Source organism: Haliotis rubra, unplaced genomic scaffold, assembly GCF_003918875.1.
Source record: "Haliotis rubra isolate DU_JTF1 unplaced genomic scaffold, ASM391887v1 Scf1119, whole genome shotgun sequence".
Lineage (NCBI taxonomy): Eukaryota > Metazoa > Mollusca > Gastropoda > Lepetellida > Haliotidae > Haliotis > Haliotis rubra.
In genome coordinates this window covers 165,578-184,754 of record NW_025765025.1, presented here as the reverse complement: position 1 = coordinate 184,754, position 19,177 = coordinate 165,578, and the positions used below count along the sequence as shown (strand labels likewise).

The 19,177-nt window shown below is 42.8% G+C and overlaps 1 protein-coding gene across 1 annotated transcript in view; it reads left to right on the top strand.

Moving 5' to 3' along the window:
* Positions 1–19,177, top strand: part of LOC124289385 (hemicentin-1-like) — a 67,937-nt gene that overhangs the window by 30,342 nt on the left and 18,418 nt on the right. The window contains exons 2-10 of the mRNA XM_046726011.1: positions 3,927–4,090; positions 6,343–6,654; positions 8,920–9,222; positions 9,841–10,128; positions 10,397–10,687; positions 11,607–11,864; positions 12,463–12,750; positions 16,499–16,750; positions 18,732–19,022. Of these exons, the coding sequence (XP_046581967.1) occupies positions 4,012–4,090; positions 6,343–6,654; positions 8,920–9,222; positions 9,841–10,128; positions 10,397–10,687; positions 11,607–11,864; positions 12,463–12,750; positions 16,499–16,750; positions 18,732–19,022 (2,362 nt within the window). The 5' untranslated portion in view covers positions 3,927–4,011. The remainder of the gene's footprint in view (positions 1–3,926; positions 4,091–6,342; positions 6,655–8,919; positions 9,223–9,840; positions 10,129–10,396; positions 10,688–11,606; positions 11,865–12,462; positions 12,751–16,498; positions 16,751–18,731; positions 19,023–19,177) is intronic.

Here is a 19,177-nt window from a genome sequence, read left to right as displayed (position 1 = left end):
TGTGGTAGACTTGTGTTGTGTCTGGTAGACTGGTGTTGTGTGTGGTAGACTTGTGTTGTGTCTGGTAGACTTGTGTTATGTGTGGTAGACTTGTGTTGTGTGTGGTAGACTTGTGTTGTGTGTGGTAGACTGGTGTTGTGTGTGGTAGACGTGTGTTGTGTGTGGTAGACTGGTGTTGTGTGTGGTAGACTTGTGTTGTGTGTGGTAGACTTGTGTTGTGTGTGGTAGACTTGTGTTTTGTGTGGTAGACTTGTGTTGTGTGTGGTAGACTGGTGTTATGTGTGGTAGACTTGTGTTATGGGTTGATTGGTTATGTTGAGGAAGGTGGTCACAACTAAATGAAAGGTGAGTGAGTGAGTTGGGTTTAACACCATATCACGGCGTGTCAGGTTGATGAGCGACGAAGTGATTCCGAATTGTAGGTCTTTCCGAACTGGGAAAGTCTAGAGCCTATGGTCCTGTCAAACCAAGAACCATAATCGGAACGAAATGGGATTCGAACCTACAAGCCCTTCTTGCGTGACGAAAGGACAAACGTGTCACCACCGTCCTCCCCTACCGAAGAACTCTGGTTCTCGCGTCTTGGCACGGTACATCCCGGTAACCACTGATAGAGATGGCTTCTTTAGAGTCGAGTCATTCAAATCAGACCAATGCTATAATTACATCAAACAAGTGCAGGTTATGAAATGTACCAGATTTAAATATTCTGGGTAATTGAGGACAGTAATCGAAGATAGAAAATAGCTGAACATTATGAATGACATTGCTAAGTAAGGCAATGTTTCCGGGCTCCAAGTGGCAATGGTGTATACGAAAAGGGCCATATCATGACGGTCGATCAATTATTTTGTTCGGATTGGTTGGCAAGGCAACACGAACGCTACTAAGGATGTCGTACAATTGTAAGAAATTTAGAACTAATTCTACCATTGATGTATAATTGTACCAAGATCATGCAATGCATTGTTCATCGTGGTCCCATTAGGTACGATGACATGACATGTGATGTGAATCGATGTAATTGCATGCAACAAGCTTAACGCCATGTTGTCGACAACCTCAGACACCAAGGTAGGCTATTCACGACAGAACAGCATACAATCGTGATCTGTCAATCGTCATAAAACGAAAATAAAAATCGCAACTTCCTATCAGCATAAATCAATGATTCTATACAAATCCGAGAACGCTACTTACAAATTCAGGAGTCACGTGGAATATATCGAACTGCCTATGTTGTGGTTCGTCTCCATGGCAACCGAGTATGGAACGGCGGATTGTGTATCACGTCTATCGTCCAAGTAGCTGGCAATGGAGACAAACCACCGTCCTCAGGTGCTCAGTGTGTGGGACAAACACAACGTTGTACTTGTTGTAAAAAGAAAGGTTAGTTTAGTTGTGGTGTGAGGTGTTTATTTGTTGATTGACGTTTGTAAACAGCTGAGAGAACACAACCTCCTGCTGATGTCTTTCTCACTTCCGGGATGGTTGTTAACAGTTGTTAACCGAGGATGTAATCAGTTATATCATGTATGTCGTGTCTATTTCACCACATAAAACACACATCACATTATTGTACCACAAACACTTTTTGACTTGATGATGGTATTTAAACTTAATTTTATCATACACTATTTATGTCATATTGAATGTTGTTAAATACGTCCCAATATCTGATACATTACTTCTGTTTCATGAAACTTAAAACAGCACAGAAATTCAATCGTTATGAAAAATCGGAGAAAATACACACTATAGTTACGGCCTTTGTCTTCCACGGATCAGTATAATCTAAAACAATCTTTTTATATCGTTTATACATCTATCGTATACGTATTTTATATATTCAGAAAGAAACAGTAATAATTTTACTGTTTATAGATTTCGTAGGGGAATATAACCTTTAAGGTGTTTTAATGATAAATGTGCCAATAGGATAATTTTTATAAGTATTTAAGAAAGTGAAGGATATTGGAACACGAGCAAGTCTTTAAGGCAGAATAATTTTCTCAGGAGATACTGATGGACAGTCGAGTGATGAGTACTTAACTAGCCGCGGTCGATGGGTAGGGTTGTGCTAGGGGCCACGTTGGACACCAATACCTGTTAATGCTAATTGTAAGTGTCACCGCAAGTAGCCGTTAAATTGCTGATCCGGTGTGAGGCAGTATTTACTGTAACAGTGTGAGACTGGCAGGTGCTGTTGGTGAAGCAAGACTTACTATTTTACTAACACATGTCATAACTCATAGGCAGTTATCAAATCATAACATTTTCTTCACTGATTTGCCTTTTACTCCATTTCATTAGGTTTTAGATCAATATTTTATGTTTAATATTTTCACGGGATCAAAATGAGTCTTTGTTTCATAAATATTTATAAACTCCTTCGTTGGTGTTTATTCTTGAAAGTGCTAATTGTTGTTTTACATATGTGGGTTAAATAATCAAACTCGAAATGACATTTAATTCAAAATTTATAACAAAAGATCATTTCACCATAAAAGATCGTTTAATTACATTCATGCTGATGACCTACTTTTACTAATATTGCGCCAATATCCAAAGGACTGACAATACTCTGTCAGTATGACAAACACGCACTCCTTGATTGAACAAGCATACCAGTGTCAGTGATGTAGGTCAAACAGCCGATCGAAGTGTGTTTACCCACGTAAGACATCGCAAATTCGTTCGTTTGTGTTTCTGGTTTTCCGATAAAAGCTTAATACCGCTGTGAAGAAGATTCGTGCGCTGCTGACAATGTATCGAACCGCTACAGCTGATAAAATGTCAACCTTAGCTGGAACGCAGTTTCATGTAAGCTGCTGGAACTTGTAGCAAGTCCTCGGGGAGCTCGTGCTGTACGTTATTCCAGCGTGAAGCACGAGCTGTTTCTGCAGGTTATGTCAGGTTGATGCGCCCCAGAAGAAACGGTCGATGCTGTGATGATTTACTGAGTGTTAACGTCGTGGTTTACCAAAACCTCTCTACAAATTTGATCATAGTATAACTTATTATTGATGACATGCTAGTAGATGTAAAACTTTGGGGGGCGGTGGGGTAGCCTAGTGGTTAAAGCGTTGGCTCGTCACGCCGAAGACCCGGGTTCGAATCCACACATGGGTACAGTGTGTGAAGCCCATTTCTGGTATCCCCCGCCGTGATGTTGCTGGAATTTTGCTAAAAGCGGCGTAAAACCAAACTCAGTCAGTCAGTAAAGGTTTGGAGGATAAAATGCAATATTCCAGCTATATGGCGGCGGTCTGTAAATGGACCAGACAAGCCAGTGATCAACAGCATGAGCATCGATCTGCGTTCTTGGGAACCGATGACATGTGTCAACCAAGCCAGCGAGCCTGACCACCCGATCCCGTTAGTCGCCTCTTAGGACAAGCATGGGTTACTGAAGGCTCATTTTAACCCGGATCTTCACGGGTGCCAGTTTCTGAATAAAGTTACGTTGAAGTCATCTCAATATGCCATTAATGTCAAACTAAATCTCCCTGCTAAACAGTGAAGAGTTTTACGCAGTATATCAGATATACGGCGGACCTGCTAAACTTATATGTATGGTCTACCTGTTCTTATACCGGCATGATTTTGATGCTAACGTATATTTGACAAATTTGCTTTTCAATATAACCTTGTATATGTGTGTTCTTGTGGATTAGGAAACTTGCTGCCGTCGTTTGCCGGCTGAAACATGGCCCATGACACATCAAATGTTAACACACAAACATAGACTGAAATAATCCATTTCTTGACAACCTGTCAATGAAATTCCAGTTTTAAACTCACGTTTAATTTTGTAATACATATCTGTCATTGAGCTGATTCAACTTGTGATTTGAGGGTGATTCGTAGAAGGATCTTAGAACAACTTGAAAAATAGTATTTTAACAACATTTTGCTTTTTTCAGAACAATGGTCTGATATCTGGCAGTTATCCGGAGACCTTTGCCTTACACCCACAATAGCAACAGCAGTGTACAGAGCTTCCACGTCATGACGTCACGAACTGTCCCTTCCCTGCTTCTAGGGCTTACAATGGTGCTATGTTTATGTTCATTATCAACAGCTCAAAGTAAGTAAAACTAATATGCACTTGCAGTTTAGGAAACAAAGTAAGTTTCTTCTTTAGATCTAATGCAGGTTTTTGCACTTTTTCATTACAGAGCATGTTGAATAATGTGTAGTACTCGCACAGTGTGTTGATAACTGTAGCCGACTTGTAATATATTTATGAGTGAAATACGAGCCTAATGACAGACATTATAACCTATCGTGATGGAAATATTTGAATTCCATAAACCTTGTAGGGAGTTCCAAAATCTATAATTTATGGCAAGCGAAATTCATGTGAAATTCATTGAGGATGACGCATTAAGAACATCGATTTTCGTTATAAGTGCCGGGGATCGAAGGAAAACATCTTTAATAACTCCCTTTAGGAATGTTAGGTCTCGATTTTGTCAGTTTTCGGCTCTACAAGGAAATCACCGTGAAAACAAACTCTGAACCTTAATTATCAAATATGTCTTCTAAAATGGTTATAGTCTGTCGCTAGACATAGTTCTGTACTGTTCCTATTAATATATTAGTAATACAGTCTGTACTTACTGTTAGTATAAATAGACTTGTACTGTCGTGTTCAATTAACAATAGCATCATCATCATCATCATCATCATCATCATCATCATCAATACAGCCATTGCCACAAGTTAACTGATGGTCACGTACATATTCCCAGAGCAACATATTGATTAAAGTACCGGTGTTCTCAAGTCGCCGTGTTTGTGAAAAGTATTAAACAGGCCGTCGTGATATATCTTGAATACTGCTGATTTCGGCATAAAACAACGTTCACTGAAAGTCCGCGGTTTTAGCATTTAGAGAGTGTGGGTTCTTGTATACAATCGTGTTATTCCCCTTGGTTTAAAAGAGCCAATCACGCCTCTTTTCTCACATGAATGTGACAATAAGGCCGGCGGTCATGGGGGTAACCTGTTGTAAAGGTATTTTCACGGCACTCCGAAGGCCTGGATCCGATTCCCCACATGGATAACTGTGCCATGAACATATCTGAATATTGCTAAAAGCTGTGTAGAACCCGTCTTACTCACTATTCAGCTGATACATCTCAAGCACTACGGTCCCCTTACTTCCATGTAACCAATAAACAACCTGAGTCTACCTTCCACACACTGAGGTGGGGTAGCCTAGCGGTTAAACGTTCGATCGTCACGCCGTTGACCCGGGTTCAATCCCCCACATCGGTACGATTTGTGAAACTCAATTCTGTGTCCCTCTTGATCTTGCGGGAATATTGCTAAAAGCGGCGTAAAACCTTACTCACTCATTCACTCACTTCCTCTCTTTCTCTCACACACAAGAAAACAAAAACAAAACAAAAAACACAGTGGTTATCCGTTGACGAACTTCGCCAGTCAATAATTGGACGTTCATTAAGCCATTATCACCATCATCATCGGGTGGTGGGGTATCCTAGTGGTTAAAGCGTTGGCTCGTCACGCCGAAGACCCGGGTACGATTCCCCATATGGGTACAATGTGTGAAGCCCATTTCTGGTGTCCCCTGCAGTGATATTGCTGGAATATTGCTAAAAGTGCTGTAAAACTAAAGTCACCCATCACCATCAGCCATCATCACTGTCGTCATCAATAGCCAACATCATCACTATCGTCATCATTAGCCAACATCATCACTATCGTCATCATTAGCCAACATCATCACTATCGTGATCATTAGCAAACATCATCATTATCGTCATCATTAGCAAACATCATCATTATCGTGATCATTAGCCAACATCATCACTATCGTCATCATTAGCCAACATCATCACTATCATCATCATTAGCCAACATCATCACTATCGTCATCATTAGCCAACATCATCACTATCGTCATCATTAGCCAACATCATCACTATCGTCATCATTAGCCAACATCATCACTATCATCATCATTAGACAACATCATCACTATCGTCATCATTAGCCAACATCATCACTATCATCATCATTAGCCAACATCATCACTATCGTCATCATTAGCCAACATCATCACTATCGTGATCATTAGCCATCATCATCACTATCGTCACATCATCATCACTATCGTCATCATTAGCCAACATCATCACTATCATCATCATTAGCCAACATCATCATTATCGTCATCATTAGCCAACATCATCACTATCGTCATCATTAGCCAACATCATCACTATCATCATCATTAGCCAACATCATCACTATCGTCATCATTAGTTTCATGACATTCATTCTCATGCTAGTACTAACTTTTTCCAGTTTTTACCAAACCGTTCCTCTCCATGCAAACCCCTATGACCGCCGGTACGAGTTACACCCTCAGCTGTAGCTCCATCGCCAACGGCGCCCAGATAACGTATGTCTGGCAGAGAGGGGACGAGTTAAGTCCCTTCACCACAAGCACGTCCTGCACCATCATCACCACGTCAGCTCAAGGTATCGTATCTTACGAGTGTGTCAGTGCCTACCAGCTGACCGCCAGGAGGGAGGATAACGGCGTCAATATCACCTGCACGGCATCCTTGCCTACGGGGAGAACAAACAGTGATACAGGCACCTTCTACATTCAGAGTACGTATGCTGTCCGTCATTGTGTTCCTCCGTACGTATTCACAGCTTACGTCATCCTTCCGTTTGATGTCACGCAAACCTATCGATGTGCACAGTTACCTCCCTTTTGTTCCTCAGTCGCCCCAGGTTAATCCCGGATTATGACAAGTAGTTTTTATTGTTTTTTAAGCATCATGTCTGTAGCTTTACCTAACTTCGCCCTATATGAAGTCATGTCATTATATAATCGGAACTTCCAAGTTACTATGGTTACTATAGCGTCTCAGTTCCGGTTTTCATGTCACAGGGTAGTCCCAAATTGGACCCTTACGTTGTGGCTGATTACGTGTAATCGTATGTTTGTAACATTTACGACGCACTGAAAACACCGAAGATTCCGTACAATTTCGGTTTTCAGCAACAAAACACATTTAAAAAAATTATTACATTAAAAAATAACAACAACGTTGTGAGTGATATATAACTGAGGTATTCTGATGAGAATATACATACCCTGTTGAAATTAAATTATATCATTCAATGTCTAGTATTGCAATAGAATGAATGCATGAATGAATAACTTTTTATATTTTTATAGTCATGGTTATTTTTTAAATCTTATTTCCACTCCTGTTATACATATTTCTCCAAACAATGATACATTGTCAAAAAGGTATACACGGTATAAAAGGTATACACGGTATAAAAGGTATACACGGTATAAAAGGTATGAATATATAACTGGCTCCGTAGAGTGTGTGAAGCCCATCTCTTGTCAACCGCCCTGCTTCAGCTACAATATTGCTTTCAATGGCAACAAAGCCATATTTACTCACTCACTCTGCTTGATGAATAGGTTGAATAAAACCCCACACTCCTCACATTCCTCCCTGATTGCCTGTCCAATCACCGTGTCGTCAGTTTCTGGTTGTCATGACTACAAGGCCACACCTACTGGATGGTGCCAATCAGGAGCACGGTGCGACAGGAAGCGTGGATACGTATCGAACGTAGATGATGGATAGAGACCACTATCGATATTATTGATCCACTATCGATATTATTGATCCACATAGAAGCGTATTGCTCAACATCGAACAGAACTGGTCAACATCGAACGGCCTTAATCAACATGGATTAGCATTGATCAATGATTCAATATTGAATAGCATTGATCAACATCGAACAACATTGATCAACATCGATGCATGCCTAGGTATAAGACGTAGCCATTTCTGAAACTGACATTGGCTCAGATAGAGATAACAGATACAATCGGATAGATATGTATAGATAGATTTACGATTGATAAATGCACATATAGATAGCTGGTAGACGCACACAGAAACATATGAATAGATGCCATGCTAGATAGCATATGGATTGCATTGAATGATCACAGATAGAAACCGATAGACGCACGTATAATCTATAGAGAGATGAATTTCTTTTGCATATTTGTTCTTGCAGCTACCGTCTCTGAGTAAAACGAGGACCCAATTTCGACATGTTAGTTTCTTTCACAGCTACACAGGAAAGATGTTATCATTTGTATTGGCAATATTTTGATATTTAGGATATTTAGGTACATTAACGCATTCAGTGGCAAGGCTGGAGAAGACCCTACCATCACCTTGTAGTCGTGTAAAAGCTACAACACTGGATCGGGTTATCATCGGATCCTGGCGGTTCTGTCTGGCGTGGTAGAGTAGCAATCGCACGTCACGCCGAGGATCCGGGTTTCATTTCCAACATGGGTCTCATGTTAAAATCCCATTTCTGATGTTTCTCGCCGTGATATTGCTCGAATATTGCTAAAAGCGGCGTAAAACTAAAGTCACTCACTCCCTAGCTGACCCGTGAAGATCCGGGTTAGAACTGATATTCATTAACCCACGCTTGTCGTAAAAGGCGACTAACGGGATCGGGTGGTCAGACTCGCTGACTTGTTTGACACGTGTCATCGTATCCCAATTGCGTAGATCGATGCTCATGGTGTTGATCACTGGATTGTCTGGTCCAGACTTATGTAGATTATTTACAGACCGCCGCCATATAGCTGGAATATTGCTGAGTGCGGCGTAAATCTAAACTCACTCACTCACTCCCTAACTATCGTTTCTTCGCGCCGCCGTGATGTGGCTTGACCAGCCTGGACTATTGCTGACCGCGGCGTAGAACCACAAACCTTATGTAGACTATGACTGTCTGTATTGTACTGTATTAATACTATGATCATTAGGATCAATAATCATGATTATGAATTTATCATCACTATCACTGCAGTTCCCCCGCCTAGTCAGTACCCGGAGATTATCGGGGCCGACACCATCAACGAGGGCCAAAACGTCACGTACTTGTGCGTGGCTGACGGTGCAGTCCCTCAAGCCACGCTGAGGTGGCGAGTTCGCTCTGTACTAACGGACGGATACAGCCCTCCAGCCACCGTCAACGGTGACGGCACCTTCAGGACCGTGAACTACCTCTACCGCCTCTTCACCGCCGCCGACGATGGCATTCGGCTCGACTGCGACATGTCCCATCCAGCAACGAGTGGGAGAAGGGTCACAAAAACCGTCACAGTTCAATGTGAGTAGGTCGGAATGGATGAACGGATGATTTAAAGTGTAACTGGTACTTGAAGCAAAAAGCTGATTGTGCCAAATATAAAACATACTGATCTTTAGAGGGAGCATCGTCTGTGTACCTGTATACCATTATATCCTAACAGTCTATACATACACGACATGTGCATTTATCTTACCTTCATGTAAAATACTTTAATTTCATTGGTCAATGACGCTTTAACAAGTTTCCGTGTCATCCCATCCAGAAGGGTGACAACTGGAAAAAATATTACCCGCTGGCACGGCAACCGCCAAATTCGTATCCATTTTAATGTACCGGACATGTTATAAGATACTACTCTATGCATTTACTTGTAAAGTTAACACTCTGCTGATATCTGTATTAACTAACAGTCACATAGTGAGTGAGTGAGTGAGTGTTTTGGTTTTAACGCCGCTTTAATCAGTTGTCCCGTTATGTCCTGTAACATTGAGGTGCGAGGTTTGCCGTGTAAGTTTAAACCACCGTTTTAAAACTGAGATTGTAATGTCAAACGCACAAGGAACTTATTCTGATCCGTGCAAGGGACGCAACTCGTTCAATATTACAAAGAACTCATCATCATATCGTGTGTTTTAGATAAGCCGACCGTTTCCTCCAGCCCATCCACGTACACGTTGACAGAGGGGGTTACTGGCAATCTGCACTGCTCTTATGCATCCATGCCATCTCCGACCACTGTCCGATGGGTGAAGGACAACCAAGTACTAGACAGGTCATCAGGGCGGTTCCTCAATGGCGATACTCCGACCTCACCCACTCTGATTATCAACAACCCCCAGGCAGAGGACGCGGGGACGTACGTCTGCATCGTCTCAAACGTTGTGGGTGAAGGATCTGGTCCTAGCGTCACCGTCGTCGTCCGATGTGAGTAAAGGTGATGGAGTTGTAGTGTGTGTGTATAATGGGTGTGGCTTTGTGTGTGGAATGTGTGTGGCTTTGTGTGGGTGTGGGTGTGGGTGTGGGTGTGGGTGTGATAGGTTTGCCTGGGCAGCGTTTCCTGGGTGAAGTCTCATTCGCTGTCAGGCACTAGGCTGATGACGAGCCTAAACTGTGCCAGGATCACCCGAGCCCCCTTTGCTGCTTTTTGTTTTAATCTCTAAAACATAATGATGTTTTATTTTTCCCAGATAAACCAAAGTCACAATTCCAAACGCGTCGTATGGTGCTGACATCAGCGAGTCTCTCACCATTCCATGCATCATCGACGCTGATCCCACGGTAACGTCAGTGACGTGGTACAGGACTGTTTCCGGCTCGACTCTACCGGTCACCATTTCGGGATCGAAGTACGGGGGAGGAACTGTTGCAACCCCCGCGATGACGATATTTAACCTCTTGCCGTCTGACGCAGGATCGTATCAGTGCGAGGCTGGGAATGGTCTAGGAACCACTCCGAGTAATGCGGTGTCTGTTTCCATAAGTTGTAAGTTGTATAGAAAGGTACCCGGTAGATGTTGATTTGAATAATGATAATAGATGGCTCTAATTAGGCAGCGCTTCCTGGGTGAAGTCCCATTCGCTGGCTGGGCTGCGTGCAGAGGAGCAAGGGCCCTGAGCTGATGATGAGCCTTACCAGCCTGACTGGGCCAGGATCACCCCAACCCTCTTGCTGTGTTCATATATCAAACTCTGTCAAATAAGATCTGTTCATGAGTGTACTCGATAACATATATACGTCCCCTTCTCCGACTAAAGCACCCTGGCAATGCACTCGTAGGGATTCACCGATCTTCAGAGGGAATTCGTGGATTGGGTGGTCAGGCTTGTTGGAGTGCAGGTCACCTGAACCCTCCAGAGTAGATCGTTGTTCGCTATATAAATTATCAAACTGTCTGATGTAGATCCATTTGTCATAGGCTGTGGTAGGGTAGCCCAGTGGTTAAGGCGTTCGATCGTCCCGCCGAAGACCCGGGTTCGATTCCCACATGGGTTCAATGTGTGAAGCCCATTCCTGGTGTCCCCCGCCGTGATATTGCTGTAATATGGTTAAAAGCAGCGTAGAACTAAACTCACTCACTCACTCACAGGCTGTTGTCACATAACAGTAAGACAAGTGAGTGAGTTAAGATTTAAAGTCACATCGGCAATATTTCAGCCATATCGTGACCAGTAAGATAAGACATACCTCGGTGCTTATTATTTTATGGCATAATATTGCTGAACAAATCCTCCACGAGGACAGCTATACTTGCTTTGTGCAAGGTGTCACCAGGGGGCGTCGTCGGGTGACTTCAGGGACAGGGGCACGTGTTGTATGTGTAAGAAAGTTTAACATTGATATATCATGGCCTGATCATGTATTATATGACGTTTGTATTCATACATATGCTATACTCGCTCAGATGCTCCCACCAATATCCGTGCTGTCCCAAACGCCTTCGAGGTTGATGCTGGTGGAGACGTCCTGGTGACGTGCATTGCAGACGCCGTGCCGTCCCCAACCTACGCGTGGTTTTTCGAAACGGACAGCACCAACCCTGTCTCCAGCAGCTCCGCCCTCAACATCACAGCGTCGACGCCGTTTGACAACGGCAGGTACACCTGCAAGGCGACGAACGAAAAGGGACAGGCCTCCGTCATTGTCGGCATTAGCGTCAGATGTGAGTTCCTATTTACCGAATGTATGAGTGTGTTGGGTTTTAGGCCGTTTTGAACTGTATTTAGTTTTATCACGGCCTCCGGGCGGGTCTCGGACGTTTACCACCTTGATTAAGACCATGAAGAGACAAACCTAGCCACATGACCTTGACTTTCTTAAACACCCAAGGGACGCAACTTTGCACACCAAAAGGCAACCCGTGCCCGCTGACCTTATGTAAGGCCGTTTTCTGATTCGACATTCACGTGAAGGAGTTTAACAGTATACACAAATCGTAAGGTAAGGTCTCCTGGATTCAAATACTTAAGTGCTTATTGATGTATAAGCACTTAAGTACTTATGTGCTTATTTATTTACCTGGGAGCGATGGGGTAAAGCGTGCGCTCGTCACGCCGAAGACACGGGTCCCACTCCCCACATGGGTACAATGTGTGAAGCCCATTTCTGGCGTCGTCCGCCGTGATTTTGCTAGAATATTGCTTGAAACGGCGTAAAACTAAACTCACCCACTCAGTGATTTACCAGCGTCCTGTCATTATTTAGCACCACTCCTTATAGAGGAACATTACCCCGAGTAAAGAGGTCTTATTTTATCGCAGTTCCTCCAATCATCAACACAAGTTCCTCCCCTCAAGATATTGATGAAGGGTCTTCAGTGACTCTTCTGTGCTCAGTGTACGCCAACCCAATCCCCTTCGGGGTTACGTGGTTTAAGAACTCCCAGTTCCTCAACCGGACTAACCCAGGTTACTCCGGGGGAAACAGTGTTGCCTCACCTCACCTCACCATCGCCAACATCCAGAAGAACGACGCGGGAAGCTACTACTGTGAGGTTCCCAATCAGATGGGACGGACCCGCAGCAAAAGCGTCATCGTTCGTGTTGTCTGTAAGTATCCAAATACCTAGGTATACTGATGGTAATAAATAAAGAACATAGCTATGTAATATAGTTATGTGTAAGTAGAACATCCGATACCGACCAATCATTCTATACGTTGCTTTATTTGTTGCCATCAGTATATTCAAGTAATCAGGTTGTTGTCAGAGAAGCTCAGTGCACGACAACACGGGCATTAGTTAAGGGTTGATTCACAGACAGAATTACTCCAGGGTTGATTCACAGACTGAATTATTCCAGGGTTGTTTCACAGACTGAATTACTCCAGGGTTGATTCACAGACTGAATTATTCCAGGGTTGATTCACAGACTGAATTATTCCAAGGTTGATTTACAGACTGAATTATTCCAGGGTTGATTTACAGTTTGAATTATTCCAGGTTTGATTCACAGACTTAATTATTCCGGGGTTGATTCACAGACTAAATTATTCCGGGGTTGATTCACAGATTGAATTATTCCAGGGTTGATTCACAGACTGAATTACTCCAGGGTTGATTCACAGACTGAATTATTCCAGGGTTGATTCACAGACTGAATTATTCCAGGGTTGATTCACAGACTGAATTACTCCAGGGTTGATTCACAGACTGAATTATTCCAGGGTTGTTTCACAGACTGAATTACTCCAGGGTTGATTCACAGACTGAATTATTCCAGGGTTGATTCACAGACTGAATTATTCCAAGGTTGATTTACAGACTGAATTATTCCAGGGTTGATTTACAGACTGAATTATTCCAGGTTTGATTCACAGACTGAATTATTCCAGGGTTGATTCACAGACTAAATTATTCCGGGGTTGATTCACAGACTGAATTATTCCAGGGTTGATTCACAGACTGAATTATTCCAGGGTTGATTCACAGACTGAATTATTCCAGGGTTGATTCACAGACTGAATTATTCCAGGGTTGATTCACAGATTGAATTACTCCAGGGTTGATTCACAGACTGAATTATTCCAGGGTTGATTCACAGACTGAATTACTCCAGGGTTGATTCACAGACTGAATTATTCCAGGGTTGATTCACAGACTGAATTATTCCAGGGTTGATTCACAGACTGAATTACTCCAGGGTTGATTCACAGACTGAATTATTCCAGGGTTGTTTCACAGACTGAATTACTCCAGGGTTGATTCACAGACTGAATTATTCCAGGGTTGATTCACAGACTGAATTATTCCAAGGTTGATTTACAGACTGAATTATTCCAGGGTTGATTTACAGACTGAATTATTCCAGGTTTGATTCACAGACTGAATTATTCCAGGGTTGATTCACAGACTAAATTATTCCGGGGTTGATTCACAGACTGAATTATTCCAGGGTTGATTCACAGACTGAATTATTCCAGGGTTGATTCACAGACTGAATTATTCCAGGGTTGATTCACAGACTGAATTATTCCAGGGTTGATTCACAGATTGAATTACTCCAGGGTTGATTCACAGACTGAATTATTCCAGGGTTGATTCACAGACTGAATTATTCCAGGGTTGATTCACAGACTGAATTATTCCAGGGTTGAATCACAGAGTGAATTACTCCAGGGTTGATTCACAGACTTAATTATTCCAAGGTTGATTTACAGACTGAATTATTCCAGGGTTGATTTACAGACTGAATTATTCCAGGTTCGATTCACAGACTGAATTATTCCGGGGTTGATTCACAGACTAAATTATTCCGGGGTTGATTCACAGACTGAATTATTCCAGGGTTGATTTACAGACTGAATTATTCCAGGGTTGATTCACAGACTGAATTACTCCAGGGTTGATTCACAGACTGAATTATTCCAGGGTTGATTCACAGATTGAATTACTCCAGGGTTGATTCACAGACTGAATTATTCCAGGGTTGATTCACAGACTGAATTATTCCAGGGTTGATTCACAGACTGAATTATTCCAGGGTTGATTCACAGACTGAATTACTCCAGGGTTGATTCACAGACTGAATTATTCCAGGGTTGTTTCACAGACTGAATTACTCCAGGGTTGATTCACAGACTGAATTATTCCAGGGTTGATTCACAGACTGAATTATTCCAAGGTTGATTTACAGACTGAATTATTCCAGGGTTGATTTACAGACTGAATTATTCCAGGTTTGATTCACAGACTGAATTATTCCGGGGTTGATTCACAGACTAAATTATTCCGGGGTTGATTCACAGACTGAATTATTCCAGGGTTGATTCACAGACTGAATTATTCCAGGGTTGATTCACAGACTGAATTACTCCAGGGTTGATTCACAGACTGAATTATTCCAGGGTTGATTCACAGATTGAATTACTCCAGGGTTGATTCACAGACTGAATTATTCCAGGGTTGATTCACAGACTGAATTATTCCAGGGTTGATTCACAGACTGAATTATTCCAGGGTTGATTCACAGAGTGAATTATTCCGGGGTTGATTCACAGACTGAATTATTCCAGGGTTGATTCACAGACTGAATTATTCCAGGGTTGATTCACAGACTTAATTATTCCAGGGTTGAATCACAGAGTGAATTACTCCAGGGTTGATTCACAGACTTAATTATTCCAGGGTTGATTCACAGACTGAATTATTCCAGGGTTGATTCACAGACTGAATTACTCCAGGGTTGATTCACAGACTGAATTATTCCAGGGTTGAATCACAGACTGAATTACTCCAGTATGCACCCACAGTATGCTGTATGTGGGACTGGAGGGCCGTGGTGTAAGCGAAAATGGAATTAGTCGTCATGGCAAATCGTTGTTACATGTGTAACCGGCTTTGCATGCTTGTCAACGAAATAGTCATCAGCTGCAAGCCATGTCCCAGTAAACCATGACGGGTTCTATCGACATTCAGACATTTACACTCTCCACTGGCCGGTCAGCGATGTCAACAGGGTTTATTTTCCGTCATCAAAATGTATAATGATTGCCACATTCAGTAAGATAATCCAGGGAGCTGACCCGGTTTGACTCAAGTATTAGTTGTTGAGAACAAATGACCAACATTTAAATTGCCTTGTTAACGGTATAACAGTCTGTATCACCCTGTGTAAATTCCGTGGTAGAAAGGGCACACGTGTCACCATGGACACCTTACACGTTGATTGGGTGGTCAATACATGGACATCTCTCCTTTATCCATCGTATCCGTGAGGACTTGTCGATGGTTGTGTTACCACTCACTAGTCAATTGGATTATTTGAAAACTCTTGTTTGATGGATTGTTGAGTTCCTACACTTTGCCTACATTCATCCTCTACTGTGCCTACATTGATCCTACATTGTGCCTACACTGATCCGATATTGTGCCTACATTGGTCCTCTACTGTGCCTACATTGGTCCTCTACTGTGCATACATTGATCATATATTGTGAATACGTTGATCCTCTACTGTGCCTACATTGGTCCCATACTGTGCCTACATTGGTCCTTTACTGTGCCTACATTGGTCCTGTCCTGTGCCTACATTGGTCCTGTACCGTGTCTACATTGGTTTTTCTACTGTGTCTACTTTGGTCCTGTACTGTGCCTACATTGGTCCTCTACTGTGCCTACATTGATCCTTTACTGTGCCTACATTGGTCCTGTACTGTGCCTACACTCGTCCTGTACTGTGAATACATTGGTCCTATATTGTGCTTACATTGATCCTCTACTGTGCCTACATTAATCCTATACTGTGCCTACATATATGTACATTTGATTAAAGGGGTCCACCATAAATTTGCTTCCAGATCCTCCCTCGAGTATTGCTATCACTCCAAGTGGCGCGCAAACCCTCAACGAAGGTGACAGCCTCACCCTCATCTGCCTCGTGAACGCTGTACCGATGCCCAACTACGAATGGAGAACAGGAAATGAAGTTATAACCTCCGCTCCAATCCTCGTTATCAATTCAGCTAGACCGGACGACAACCGGGACGTGACGTGTGTGGGCTCCAACTCCAAGGGGAACATCACCGAGACGGTCCGGGTCAACGTGGAATGTAATACCTAAGTCTATCATGCCATCGTCCAGTTACCATGTTATTGTCAAGAGGAAACAGGAAACTAATATCAAATATCGTCAGAAAAATACAGGGTCACAGATTGATGGATGTATACTGACACTAACAGTATGACAGGTTCATGGTATACTGACACTAACAGCATGACAGGTTCATTGTATTCTGACACTAACAGTATGGCAGCTTCACGGTATACTGACACTAACAGCATGACAGGTTCACAGTATACTGACACTAACAGTATGCCAGGTTCACGGTATACTGACGCTAACAGCATGACAGGTTCATGGTATACTGACGCTAACAGTATGACAGGTTCATGGTATACTGACACTAACAGCATGACAGGTTCACAGTATACTGACACTAACAGTATGACAGGTTCACGGTGTAATTACACTAACAGCATGACAGGTTCACGGTATACTGACACTAACAGCATGACAGGTTCATGGTATACTGACACTAACAGTATGACAGGTTCATGGTATACTGACACTAACAGTATGACAGGTTCACGGTATACTGACACTAACAGTATGACAGGTTCACGGTGTAATTACACTAACAGCATGACAGGTTCACGGTATACTGACACTAACAGCATGACAGGTTCATGGTATACTGACACTAACAGTATGACAGGTTCATGGTATACTGACACTAACAGTATGACAGGTTCACGGTATACTGACACTAACAGTATGACAGGTTCACGGTATACTGACACTAACAGTATGACAGGTTCATGGTATACTGACACTAACAGTATGACAGGTTCACGGTATACTGACACTTACAGCATGACAGGTTCATGGTATACTGACACTAACAGTATGACAGGTTCACGGTATACTAACACTAACAGTATGACAGGTTCACGGTATACTTACACTAACAGTATGACAGGTTCACGGTATACTGACACTAACAGTATGACAGGTTCACGGTATATTAACACTAACAGTATGACAGGTTCACGGTGTAATTACACTAACAGCATGACAGGTTCACGGTATACTGACACTAACAGCATGACAGGTTCATGGTATACTGACACTAACAGCATGACAGGTTCATGGTATACTGACACTAACAGTATGACAGGTTCACGGTATACTGACACTAACAGTATGACAGGTTCACGGTATACTAACACTAACAGTATGACAGGTTCATGGTATACTGACACTAACAGTATGACAGGTTCACGGTATACTGACACTTACAGCATGACAGGTTCATGGTATACTGACACTAACAGTATGACAGGTTCACGGTATACTAACACTAACAGTATGACAGGTTCACGGTATACTAACACTAACAGTATGACAGGTTCACGGTATACTAACACTAACAGTATGACAGGTTCACGGTATACTAACACTAACAGTATGACAGGTTCATGGTATATAGACACTAACGGCATGACAAATGTTCTGCCGACATTCACAGCTTGTGATTATAACTATCAACGAAGTATATTGTTGGATTTCCGTTGACGCTAACACCCATACAATGGTCACGTTCTCTTGCAGATATACATCGACTTTATATCTGAGATAATCGCTTTGAGAAACCAATTGCTCACAGCTTCCATACAGTTTCAGTTAACGTATACACAATGTCTGCTTGCATCAAAAACATAGAGGGGCGGTGGGGTAGCCTAGTGGTTAAAGCGTTGGCTCGTCACGCCGAAGACCCGGGGTTCGAATCCCCACATGGGTACATTGTGTGAAGCCCATTTCTGGTGTCCCCCGCTGTGATGTTGCTGGAATATTGCTAAAAGCGTCGTAAAACCAAACTCAGTCAGTCAAAAACATAGATTCACAATGTCGAAATTGTTTATACCTTGTAATATCATCTCATGATCGTAAGAATGTGTGTTGTCGGTGTGAGGAGTGTAGCATGCCATGTTACACCACCAGGCTCTAATGTTCTCACTATAACTATATAGACGCCCCGCGAGTAACGATACCTGGCGGTGATGCATTCGGCGCTGACGAAGGCAACGCTCTCAGCATCCCCTGCGTCGTGGACGCCAACCCAGCAGTAAACACATTTCAATGGCTGAAAGATTCCGCCGTCCTTGACCTTTCGGACACCAGCAAGTATAGCGGCGGGACAAGCGCCTCCACCGGTCTTACGATACTAGCGTTGTCGTCTGCTGATGCCGGGAACTACAGCTGCAGTGCTGGTAACCCAAGAGGTCAGGCCACGAGCAGGGATGTGTTAGTGACGATCAGCTGTAAGTTTCATTGTACTGGATGTTCTAGTCGTCCGTTGCACGGTTTTGGTGTTTGCTTCTTGGAACCCACGAACCAACTTTTCTGACGGCGGCTGGCTGTTATTTACACCCTATTGCATGTTTGCACGTGTTCTCGTTGACATCTCTTGCATGAC